We start from the raw sequence: 13439 nt of genomic DNA, 5'->3' as shown, positions 1-13439 counted from the left end.
AAAATCTCTGTCATTCGACTGCTAATTGTTCATTTATTTTACACAATCATGATTTTGGCTTTGTATCCATTCTCAACTCAATGTTGAAATGTTAAAAATATCTGACCTGTCTGTGACATATCAACATCGAAAAAACATATTTCTGGTCTTGTAGACCAGTTTTATTACAGGATACGAGTAGATGTTGAACATATATAACTGTCATTGTGTACAATGAGAAACATTAATATACAGTATGGCATTTTGATAGCTAATATACTCATCTACATCTAGATTTATACTCCGGAAGCCACCCAACGGTGTGTGCCTGAGGGCACCCCCCCCCCCCCCCCTCCTCCGCAATAACACTCCCCTTTGGCACACCAGAGGTTACTTTAACGGCTGTAGACGTCTCTCAATTGAGAACAACATGCTGTGTTCTGTTTGCTAAAAACTCATCAATCCAGCCACACTGCTGGTCTGGTATTCCGTAGGCTCTTACACTGTTTATCAGGCGACAGTGTGGAACTGTATCCAACGCCTTCCAGAAGTCAAGGAAAGTGGAATCTACCTGGGAGCCTGTATCTAATATTTTCTGGGTCTCATGAACAAATAAAGTGAGTTGGATCTCGCACGTTCGCTGTTCCGGAACCCATGTTGATTCCTACAGAGCAGATTCTGGGTTTCCAGAAACGACATGATACACGAGCAAAAAACATGTTCTAAAATTCTACAACAGGTCGACGTCAGACATATAGGTCTATAGTTTTGCGCATCGGCTCGACGACCCTTCTTGGAGACTGGGACTACCTGTGCTCTTTTCCAATCATTTGGAACCTTCCGTTCTTCTAGAGACTTGCGGTACACGGTTGTTAGAAGGGGGGGGGGGGGGGGCAAGTTCTTCTGCGTACTATGTGCAGAATCGAATTGGTATCCCATCAAGTGCAGTGGACTTTCCTCTGTTGAGTGATTCCAGTTGCTTTTCTATTCCTTGGACACTTATTCCGATGTCAGCCATTTTTTTGTTTGTGCAAGGATTTAGAGAAGGAACTGCAGTGCGGTCTTCCTCTGTTTTAATGCCATCATCATCCCGATGTGTCTCGATATGCTGTTCTGAGCCACTTACTGATTTAACGTAAGACCAGAACTTCCTAGGATTTTCTGTCCAGTCGGTACATAGAATTTTACTTTCGAGTTCACTGAATGCTTCACGCATAGCCCTCCTTACGCTAACTTTGACATTGTTTAGCTTCTGTTTGTCTGAGACTGGAATGACTCCTTACCCTCTCCCTTAACACCCACATCCTTTCATCTTTCCCTCTTCTTCCCTCTTTCCTGATGAAGCAACCATAGGTTGTCAAAGCTTGAAATATATATATATATAAGAGAGGGAAACATTCCACGTGGGAAAAATATATCTAAAAACAAAGATGATGTGACTTACCAAACGAAAGTGCTGGCAGGTTGACAGACACACAAACAAACACAAACATACACACAAAATTCAAGCTTTCGCAACCAACAGTTGCTTCATCAGGAAAGAGGGAAGGAGAGGGAAAGACGAAAGGATGTGGGTTTTAAGGGAGAGGGTAAGGAGGGGAAAAAAGGACAGGTATACACTCGCGCGCATGCGCACACACACACACACACACACACACACACACACACACACACACACACACACACACACACACACACACATATCCATCCGCACATACACAGACACAAGCAGACATTTGTAAAGGTAAAGAGTTTGGGCAGAGATGTCAGTCGAGGCGGAAGTACAGAGGCAAAGATGTTGTTGAAAGATTTTCTTCAAGCCAGTACATAGAATCTTACTGTCGAGTTCACTGAATGCTTCACACATAGCCCTCCTTACGCTAACTTTGACATTGTTTAGCTTCTGTTTGAGTGAGAGGTTTTGGCTGTGTTTAAACTTGCAGTGAAGCTCTCTTTGCTGTCACAGTAGTTTCCCAACTTTGTTGTTAAACCACGGTGGGTTTTTCCCATCCCTCACAGTTTTTGTGATTGCTGCGAATCAGTTCCTCAATTGCCTGGACAGTCATCTGTGGTCGATGGCCTTCCCTGCCGATCAGCATCACCCACTTCCTTGCAGCTTTGGTTAGAACATTGTCTTCTGCTTTGGGATGCATTTTCCAGTTGTTGTGCTACTGCACTGCACACTATGATGCACTTGTCATCCATACCACAAGAGAACCGTCTGCAGGAGACATAGAGCACATCTTTTCTTCTTATGACATTGTACCATTCTTGTTGTGCTGTGGCCTTAGTGAGCGACATGTGTAACTTATTTCTCAAAGTGACCTTGTAACGTGAAAGAATTTTTGTGTTACATTTACTCTATCAGTTTCGCACCAGCAGATTCATAACACTAAACCCACAGGAAATTTTCTTCTAGCTGAAACAGTTACTGATCAATTTACGACAGATAGCGATGTTGCATAGAACAATTTTTCAAATGAAAAGTGACAAACAAATTTCATAAATCACAGACAATGCATAAAGAAACTGTAATTACTGACTGTAATGTTTCGCTCAAAAATCATTGGTAGTGATATTGCTGAGCAATATCGCTTCAAGGCACATAAGATTATTCCCCATAGATAATGTTTTAAACACGACTCTTTTCAGTTTATTGAGACAGATATTTCAACTAGAGCTTTAAGTTTTTTTTCATTTTTTTTTAATTAACAGAAGAACTTTCTGAGCTTCCCTGTCTATGACATCAATGATCACAGAAAGCTTCTATGTAGAAGCATTACATCAAATTATGGTTGATGGAACTGGAACTTTCATACCATAATATTACACAAGATGTTATTTTCAAATTAGAATTAAAATTAATGAACTCCAAATGACCACATTAGTGTTTATTGTAGCCCATTCAAAGGCACAAGACAGGTTCGCATCTTAACAAAAGAATGTGACAGCATTTGACAACACCTATACAGAATAGCATTTGTGGTGGAGGTTTTTTTTTTTTAAAGAAACAATTCATGATTTTTATTATACTAAGATTGTAATTCTTTTTCACAGAAATACTTCTGAGGATTCCCCTTTAAGATGCTAAACAGGTCCTAGGTCTTTGAATGGACTATAACAAACAGCTAATGTGGTCATATGGACTTTCATTCATTTTAATTCTAATCTGACAATAACACCTTGTGTGTATTATAGTATGAAAGCTCCGATTTCATCAATCACGTATTATTTTAGCTCTGGGTACATCACCTACAGAGCAGTTTGTCAATGGGCTCTGTTTGGTCAAAATCACTGAGGAGTATAAAACGTAACACTGTATTTATTTCCTTACCACCAGTAGGATAAGAAAAGCACTCCAGGAACAGAAAATGCTATCTGCAAAATTCTCCATTCTTTTATAAAGTAAGCAAAGAATGCAGTCAACAAGTAACCAATTGTACCAAATACTTGGCACAACACACCAGCAACCATTCTTTTGCTTGGACCAACCATTTCCATAGCTGAAAAATGAGGTAACTGCATTGATTTCTGTAATATGAATTTAAAAAAAAAAGTTATTCAAAATCTTCCATAAGTCAAGTAATATAATAGCTCCCATTATTTAGTGTAATACAACAATATTAAAACTATATGGTATACTGGAAATAGATAATGTACAGCAAATGGGGGTTTAAATATACCTAAGAAAAATGATATTAAAAGTTAACTTCAGTTAGAGAAAAATAGAAAAGTTCGATACTTCCCAAATGGTAACATACGAAGGTATAATTATACTCAACCTTTCCATCCCTTGTTTCAAATGAAGGATTCTTGGTTCTATTACACTATCTTTTTCGTCTATATCTGAGTGTGTGCTACCATTTGAATGTGAAATTTGTGTGAAAAATTCTTGTAGTTTAGCTGACTAACACTTATGCTTACCTATAACATAGGCTACTAAAAACACTCCAGAAGTAGTAGCACCAATCAACATTCTAGCTGCAACATATGATGAATAATTTGGCAGAATTGCTGCTCCTATTCCACCAATTACCTGGAGGACGAGGGAGAGGAAGAAAATTGGTCTCCGCCCAAATCTGCAACATTCATTAAAAAAATAAATAAAATAAAAATTTTAAAAAATCATTTTTAAGTGGTCATTTTGTGAGGCAAGTAATAAAATTATCAAAACTAATTTTTTGTATTGGGCATGTTCTGTGGTTGCTTATATTTCTTAAAATGTGTGTGTGCGTGTGTGTGTGTGTGTGTTTTGGAAGAACATGCACAGTTCTGACAACAATGGGGGAAAGGAATATAACATAACACTTTATTAGGTACTATTCTCATATTTACCTGGAGCTATCTTACATAACAATGAAGAACTCAGATTCCTGAACCAGCCCTACCAGTTACAAATTTAACATTTAAAATTCATATCATGCTAGTTGTCCAACCTACAGGTAGCAGGAACATGTTCTTTGACTTGTTCCACATCCCTGAATGTTCTCTATGATGTGAAAATGTACAGGCCACGATCATTGAATAAATGAAAGTGGAACAGGCAGTTTTCCACAGTCTTTTAAACCAAGTACAAACTATTTTTTTTAAGTTAACACTGCTGCTTGTTGACACAATGTTTATCAGCAATAATACACTGTCAATTTCAATAAGACAAAATGAAGATAAGAGTCTGCACTCTTATTAAAGAAAACATCCTGTTTTTCACTTCAATCACTTGATAACCCCTCTCAGCACATTCAAATTGTGTGCATTAAGTGTCACAGATTATAACTGATATTGTTTAAAGAAATATAACACAGACTTTAGCTTCCTTCACATTTGTTTGGTTTTACATTTTTTGCACAGTTATCACGTACATTAACAACAAGAGTAGTTGGCAATATAGTATAGTATTTCAGTCATTTTATTAGAATGGAAGAATATCTCCTCTACATCACACCAAGTAATACTAATGTTACAATGAAAATAGTCAATTTTTGACAATATAATATAATTGGATAGATAAAAACCCTATTCACCAAGCGGCAGCAGGAGAACATGCATATAAAATAAGGTTTTACTTACGCAAGCTTTCGGAGACAGTGACTCCTTCTTCCAGCAGAAAGATTGAAGGGGACAGAAGAGAGGTGAAGGAAAAGGAACTGGAGATGTTTAGGAACAGGATCAGAGTTCACAAAAGTCACCGATAACCTCAAATCCAGGGTGACTTACCAGACAGGATGAGAAGAAAACAGTTCCTTTCTCTTCACCCTTCTTCCTTCCCCTTCAACCCTTCTGCAGAAAGAAGGCGCCGCTGGCTCTGAAAGCTTGCATAAGTAAAAACTTTTTATACACGTTCTCCTGCTGCTCCTTGGTGAGCAGGATTTTTATCTATTCAATTAAATTATATAGTCAAATAATAATAATGTTGTGTACTTAATTTTTATATTCCCAGAGACTTTTCACAGCTTCATTAATTTACCTGTCTGACAAGTCACCAAATATTATAGAGCCAAGAAGAACTCCAACCATGAACAGCGCATCAGCAGTTGCACTTAACCATGCATATTCACAGACCAGGTTAAACTGAAAGAAAAGTCAAAGCTTATTAAGTTAATCAATAGTAATCATATACAGATTACAATGAGGGAGAAGGCCATCACTTACCACAGGCAGCTGTGCTGACTTCACCAACATTTTCTGAGTCACTAATGAGTGGACAATGTGCTCATATTATATCACTCTTACTCAAATGCTAAAAAAGCTGGTGCAGCACCTCTTCTGCTTCTAAAATCTGTGGACCATGTTGGTTTCCCTCACAGCAGAATGTACAGCCTAAAGAATGTACAGTCAAGAAGGCTGTACATTCTCTTACGAAGACATAAGTTACACTGACCAACCTCCATTACTGCACTGCTCTTGTAAGTCGTCGTGTCATATATCCAACTGTCACAATCCACAGTGTTATTTGTTGGTATTCCAGCATCAAAATATTCTTGGGTGAAATTTGCATCCAACCGCTGACAAGATGACCACGTCTTTGCTGCAGTATCCCATGGAATTGTCATATTAATTACCTCAGGTGTCATAAAATATGTACTATTATCCATTTCATAAGGAAGGTGGCACCTGCATGGATGTAAAAAATTGTTAACTACTATTTTCTGTGCAGAATATAGCAACCACAATTTGACAACTGTCCCATAACATTAAAAATGACAAATAATAAAACCATGACAGATATTTCATTTTTTGTGCTGTATACTTCTTTGATGTAAAAAAATTACTTTACATACACAGTCAGTCTATGTTCCTTTGCTTGTGGACATGCTAAATTGTTCAGTTTTTGTATTAATTGTGAAGTACTTTCCCTCACTTTCTTTGATTCTTTTTCGCTTGTGATAACAGCTTTGTGACGTTAAAGACACCTTTCACAACTAATATTGTTAACAAGACATTAACAATACACATTGACTTGGTAAAAATCACAATTTTAAGTGGAAAATAAATAAGTCAAAAGTAAATGTTTTCACAGTTTTTGAGCAGAGGTTTCCTTTTTGGAAGGTAAACATAAAACAACAGCTCATACAAGGGAATTTACAAGTTATTCTTAATCTTCAGATAAAGAGAGAATAGTTCTTATTCAAGTTTGAGGTCTATTGTTTATTATACCTTGGATATTTTGTATGTTTAATGTGTATCATCTCACACTTAATACAAACTTTTTTAAAGAAAGAAGTTGTTGTGCATGAACAAATCTAATGAACTAGGCAGAAAAAAGGGATACGTTCTTAGAAAATAAGACATTTGAAATACTGGCTAAAAATCAAACTCATACCTCTCATACATTAACAAACTTTGTGGGTCTAAGTGAAATACATTTCATAGTATTTATGGAACACCCATATCAGGTATGGTAATCTTAACATCTTATCAGCAGCAAATGCCTCAACACTCCACCAAATACAATAAATGGCACAGTATACCAACAAGACATGTGAAACAAAAACTTTCTTTCATTACATTACATTATATAACATACTTCAACACAACATATGTATAACTGTTTTGCAATGAAATATTTCAGAAAATTTGTAGTTTTATTATCACAGTGAGTAACTTAAGTCAAAAAAATAAGATGTGTAATGCTGATAACAGCATTCATACTGCTCATTTTACTTATGCCCTTCCACTCACAGTAGCAGAATATGTACATTCTGGCCTTTTTTTTTTCATCACAACATATGTATGACTGTATTGCAATGAAATATTTCAGAATATTTGTAGTTTTATTATCACAGTGAGTAACTTTACATATGTATGACTGTATTGCAATGAAATATTTCAGAATATTTGTAGTTTTATTATCACAGTGAGTAACTTAAGTCAAAAAGTAAGATGTGGAATGCTGATAACAGCATTCATACTGCTCATTTTACTTATGCCCTTCCACTCACAGTACCACAATATGTACATTCTGACCTTTTTTATGATACAAATATAGGAATAAAAAGTTGTGTCAGTCCCCTTAGTGTGAATGCGGCTAGTGAAATACTTGGAAACACTGACAGATAGATCAAGGCAAATGGATCATCATAGAATTTCGACAAAACTCAGTAAATACAGTTCAGTAGCTCTTATACAATTATACACAACATAAGAATGGACTCCTCAAATAATGAAATACAGTAAGTAGACAGTGTTAAGATTTTGGGACCACAGATAGCTCACAACTTTAATGGGAAAATCCACTGCCCTGAATTAAGGAAGAACCTTAGTTTAACTATGTTTGCAGCATGCAAGACTATTGCAGTAGGTGATTCAGAAAGGAAGAAACAAGTTTATTCTGGACACTGCCATTCACCCATGACTTATGAACCACTTTTAGGGAAAAACAATGTATAGGGAAAGTATTTTCAGAATACAGGAGTGAGAGATGTGTTATATGGATTATATCTGGTGTTAGCCCAAGAACATCCTGCATATATTTCTTCACAAAACTTGGTATTTCACCAGGAGCTTCATAATACTCTCTTTATCATTACCAATATTTCTCTACTTTGAAAAAGTAGTGAAGACAGTAAAAAACAATAGGGCCAAAATAATCTCTACAAAGACTTCAAGCAGTTAGGATTTGTACACAATGGTGACATAATCATAGGTAAATAAGTATGAGAGTACTCACCTATGTTTTGTTTTAGCTTGTAAGAAAACATTTGCTAGTTTGTGTGTAACACAAAATATTGCAGGCAAACAGAGGAAGAAATAAATACGCTTTTGGTAACGTCCAAACTCTCCCAAGTACTTCAAAATATCGTCATAAGCCATTTTTTCAGTATATTAATCCTGAAATAATAAAGTATAAATAATTAGAACCCATTTCATTTTAATGATATTTTGTAACATCACTTTGTCTCCAGGGCACTCCAGACTGTTGATTTTAATATGAACATTTGGATTCACATACATGAACTAAATGTTTTTTATCTATTAAATGGACATCAACCAGCAAGATTGCCTTTCTTATAACTTTGTTCGTTACATCTTTTTTAAATATCACACAATATTTTTTTAGTTAGTAATCCACTTTACCTCCTCAAGCACCTTCAAAAACAAATCACAGTGTACTAGTCACATAAACACGACATTAATGAAAATGTAACACAAAATGTAAATTGCAACAACACACAGTGCAGGTATCGAGGGTTACTACTGTAACTACCAAACTTATGTGTTGCACCATTTCATAGTTCACATATGAAGGTCGTGCTTGACTTGGTCACTGGAGGCCACCCGGCCTCATAGCATGACAGCAATTGTGTAAGCAGCCTTCCACCTGTGCCCCCTGCTAAAACTAATAACAATACAGGCCAGAGCACAAGGCTCTGCCTGCTACTTGTTTGATGTCTGTACTTCGTCTCTCATGCAATAAAGTTATAATGTTCTTGGGTTAGAACACTTTAGGGACGAGTACTGTATTTGATTTGGCATGTTCCACTTCAATTATTGGTCGTTTAAGGTTAATTTCCATGGAAGCAGTGCTTGAATCTCTTCTCGAGCTACAGCAGGTGCTGACCATTGTTATTTCCAGTTTTGTTGACCTCATCTTGTGTGTCTCAGTTGTGTCAGCTCACCGCCTTAAAAGAACCTTCAATTCTTCCTTTTGATAAGATATGCAAGTTATTTTCTACCTATCACTGTAAACGTACTCATATTATTGCTGCTGACGTGGAGTTTTATCATTGCCAAAACAGTCATGCAGGGGCATGGGCAGCAGAACTACAAGGACTTAGTCATCGCTACGGTCGCAGGTTCAAATCCTGCCTTGGGCATGGATGTGTGTGATGTCCTTAGGTTAGTTAGCTTTAAATAGTTCTAAGTTCTAGGCAACTGATGACCTCAGAAGTTAAATCGCATAGTGCTCAGAGCCATGTGAACTTAGTCATTATAATATTGTGACAAATATTCATAAGGAATTGTATGCAGATCAAATGGTTCAAGATTCAATCATACTTACTGCTCCCAATAGTGAAGTTTGAGAGTGAACTCTACAGTTGAAAATCCTATGCTTACGAAAGTATTAAACATAGCTTAGTCATTAGACATTTCATGGACTGCAGGTAGTCAGATAGAAGCCTGATCTGAAGTTTCAGAAATCAGTTCCTCTCACCCCTCCCAGCCCTCATTCAGTTCACAAGGGAACAGAGAAGCTATTGCAGTAGTCCATCAGATATCTCAATGTCGTATAGATACTCATTCAACAATGTGCATCATAACAGCGACAGCATCATGCTCCACTGCCTTCATGCCCATACTGTTTCATGCAACATGAATGGACTGCATGTCCCAAGGCTGGGCAATATGTAACAGGTGCCATAGAAAGGGACACATTGGTTCTGTGTGTAACTGTCTTCTGAACCTCAGTTAGGATCGCACAAACAGTGTGTCTCCATGGAAGCTATAAACTGAAGTGTGTATGCTCACAAACCACTGAGAATGCAAGTGGGCATAGGTGCAGTAAAAAAGTTGGTCAATTCTCAGGCTTATGTGGCTTTAGTGTCACAAAAGCTGGTGAATTATAATAAACAACAGATTCCTGTTACTTAGAAAATGGTGGTTGGTTCAGTAACATTCCTAATTGTGGACAAATTCTGACACTAAAAATATGTTTGGTTTGGACACTTTTAAACTCTCTGGATTCTCCATCGATGATGAAGTGCATTTGGTTTCTGATCAAGTTCCATCAACAGTTAGGTGCTCACTGTGCTAGATTTTCCCCTTTATTTTCTCAAGGACTGGTTTGTGCAATACAATTTCAAGCTCATATTATGATGCAATGATCTGCCAGCAACTGTTTTTTTCTGGGCACACCCAGTACTTGTAACTTGACAAGATCAAGTAAAAGCATAATTAGACAAAATTGTGTACTACCACAAATTCCTACCAGACACTGCTACTGTGGCAGAACCACTCCATCCATTATTATGAAAAGATGTTCCTTTCCAATAGTCCCCAGCTTATGACCAGGCATTTAAGTTGTTCAAATCTAGGCTGCTGTCGGCCCCTGGGTTTGTCACTTTTCAGCCAGGCCAGCACCTTGTATTAGCCACAGACACATGTCGGTTTGGCCTTAGCACCATCCTTAATCATAAATATGCATACAGATGAGGACATCATATCGCATATGCCTCTAAAAACTCAAATTCACTGCAACTGTGTTATTCTGAGATAGAGAAAGAAGCTTTAGCAATTGTATATGCTCTACAAAAAATTCGTGTTTTTCTACACAGGTCTCAGTTTCACCATATCACACACCAGAAATCACTGGTGTCTCTTTGTAACCCTTCAACATCCTTGCCAGACAAAGCTGCACATCGCTTACAAGGGTGTGGTCTTTTCCTGTCACAATTCAATTATGAGATACATTTTCGACCTACAGCACACATGAAAATGCTGATGCCTTATTGTGTTTCCCAGTTGGTCCAGAGTTTTATAAAGAATTGTTTGTTTTCATTTAGACTGTGGAAGCTCAAGATGTAATTAAAGGTTCTCCTATTACTAGCAGTAAAATTGCAGAACCAGCAGCCAATGATCCCGTTTTAAGTAAAGTTGTTTGTTTTGTGCAACAAAGGTGTCGGGACAAACCTCGAGGCTTTGCTTCTCATCCTTTAAAAAATTATTTTGCATTACAAAACCATCTTCCTGTTTGGGACTGGATTTCGCTGTCAACTATGGAGGTGAATGTTGTGTGTTTATTACATGTGGACCACTGGGGTGTGTCACGTACAAAAGCGTTAGCACACATACACGGTTTTTGGTCAAGCATCGATGGAAAAATAGTGCAGGGTGATGCAGCCTGCCCATAGTGCGCCACACATCAGGCGGCCCCTCGTGCATCTTTGTTGCAGCGGCCAGCTCCACAGCAGCCTTGGGAACGAATTCATGTAAATTTTGCACAACCTTTTTTGAATTCCTGCTGGCTTGTTGTAATTGATGCACATTCAAGTTTCCATATATGGTGTGTTGTCTGTCGATCTGTCTACTTCTGCAGCATCAACAATCTGCAGTTCTGCCAAACATTTTTGCAATGGAAGCTCTTCCATGTACGAGGATAATCCCAAAAGTAAGGTCTCCTTTTTTTATAAGTACATAGACCTGTTTATTTCTACAATGGTTTACATCAGTTTACAGCTTGAACATTTAGCTATTTTTCGACATATTCACCATTTCTGGCGATGCATTTTTGTAGATGCTGTGGCAGTTTTTGTATGCCCATGTCATACCAGCTCGCAGCCATGCAGTCTCCCGCTCCTTTGTTCGTCGTGAATTTCGGTCTGACCAGCTGCAAACTCTCTCCAACACTTATGAACATTTTTGACATCCATGCACGACCCACCATACACTTCCATCAATTGGCAATGGATTTCAATCGGCCCAGTGCCCTTTGTATTCAAAAACCGAATAACTGCGTGCAATTCGCACTTGGCGGTAACATCCAACGGGAGCTCCATTCTCAACAGCTGGCAAGCCAAGACTGAGTGCCTCAGCACGCCGTGCGCTTGTTTACACACAGCGCATGAAGCACTCTTCATAACAGTGTGACCAACTGCCACACAAACAGAGTTCTGTACTTATAAAAAAATAGGAGGCCTTACTTTTGGGATTACCCTCGTATGTTAGTTACAGAACATTTAAGACTCAGATGAAAAAAGGTATTTCAGATGTGTAACCGGAAGTGACTCTTGACCAGTTCCTCAGTTCTTATAGGTATACCCCTGTTGGAGATAAAGAATCCGGCAGAATTGCTGCACAACCATCAGCCCAGGACTCTGTTACATCTGCTTTAACCGATGCCAGGACACCCGCTGACTCTGGCGCCACAATGCTTCTGGCCTGTCACAGCTGTTGGCGTTTGCCGGTTTGGTTGCTGACCGAAATAGGTGGCAGCGGTCATCGAGAGTCACTGTGGCCAATGTCTCTGCATTATATACACTGCTGAGGGGAGGGCATTGTGACACTTTAACCAGCTATGACTTCGCACGAGCAGCTGAGAAGCAGAAGCATCTCCGCTCCCCTCGCATTCTCCATCTGCCCGGCTGTCTCCTAAAGCATGGTATGTCTTCAACTTCTCCGCCACCACTGCCGACACCTTCACAACTCTCTCCTCTCTGTGGGTGCCCCCTTCAGCTGTTGGGGGCCAAGACGGGACCCTGACATCTGCAATATCACAGCTGCTACCTCCACCGCTGCCACCTCTATCACAGCTTGTGCCATCAGTTCAGCTGCGTTCACCGCAACCTCTTTCACCAGGATTGAACTCGGACATGGGAATGGAAGCCATGCCAGCTTCTCCTAGTCTAGCATAAGGTCTCTCATGGGGCAGCAGGCACCGCACCTGTCTGTGTGCCCAATATCTCTGACACCTATTTTATCTAAAGTTTTGGAATCCATCATCAACTCCCAGTTGTGTGATTATCTGACATGTAATAACATTATTACTGCGATAGAATATGGCTTTAGGAAGGGCAAATCCACAGTCCATGCCATTGACTCCCTGATTTGAAAAGTGCTTAATGCTTATGAAGGAAAAAAGTTTTGTGATCTTAGCAAAGCCTTTGATTGTGTGGAATATATTTCACTTCTGAATAAACTAGTTTATTATGAATTCACAAACAGTGTAGTTGACAACATCTTCAAATCTTTCCTCAGCAACCGTAAACAAATTGTTTGTGTTGGTAAACAGAGATCACAACTCGCTGAAGTTAAGTGCGGTGTGCCACAAGGCTCAGTATTAGGACATCTGCTATTTATCCTAATGACAAATGATCTACCATCTTACATAAATACTCATTCCATTCTCTATGCAGATGATAAAACTTTTTTCAATATCAGCTCAGACATGGATAAGCTCCAAACTGTGGCAAATGACACAATATCACAACCATCAGTCTGGTTTGGAGCTAATGGGTTCCTGCTTA

General features: G+C 38.5%; 1 protein-coding gene across 6 annotated transcripts in view; it reads right to left on the bottom strand.

Moving 5' to 3' along the window:
• The window catches only part of LOC126336610 (organic cation transporter protein-like), a 366616-nt gene that overhangs the window by 30387 nt on the left and 322790 nt on the right, over window positions 1-13439 (bottom strand). For all 6 annotated transcript variants that reach the window (XM_050000483.1, XM_050000492.1, XM_050000519.1 and 3 more), the window contains 5 exons: window positions 8147-8307; window positions 5862-6090; window positions 5444-5547; window positions 3904-4058; window positions 3314-3482 (listed from right to left, as the gene is read on the bottom strand). In XM_050000483.1, the coding sequence (XP_049856440.1) occupies window positions 3314-3482; window positions 3904-4058; window positions 5444-5547; window positions 5862-6090; window positions 8147-8289 (800 nt within the window). In that variant the 5' untranslated portion in view covers window positions 8290-8307. The remainder of the gene's footprint in view (window positions 1-3313; window positions 3483-3903; window positions 4059-5443; window positions 5548-5861; window positions 6091-8146; window positions 8308-13439) is intronic.

The sequence above is a fragment of the Schistocerca gregaria genome, chromosome 1 (genome assembly GCF_023897955.1).
Source record: "Schistocerca gregaria isolate iqSchGreg1 chromosome 1, iqSchGreg1.2, whole genome shotgun sequence".
Lineage (NCBI taxonomy): Eukaryota > Metazoa > Arthropoda > Insecta > Orthoptera > Acrididae > Schistocerca > Schistocerca gregaria.
The sequence above is the reverse complement of the archived record's forward strand: the minus strand, read 5'-3'. Positions and strand labels throughout refer to the sequence as shown.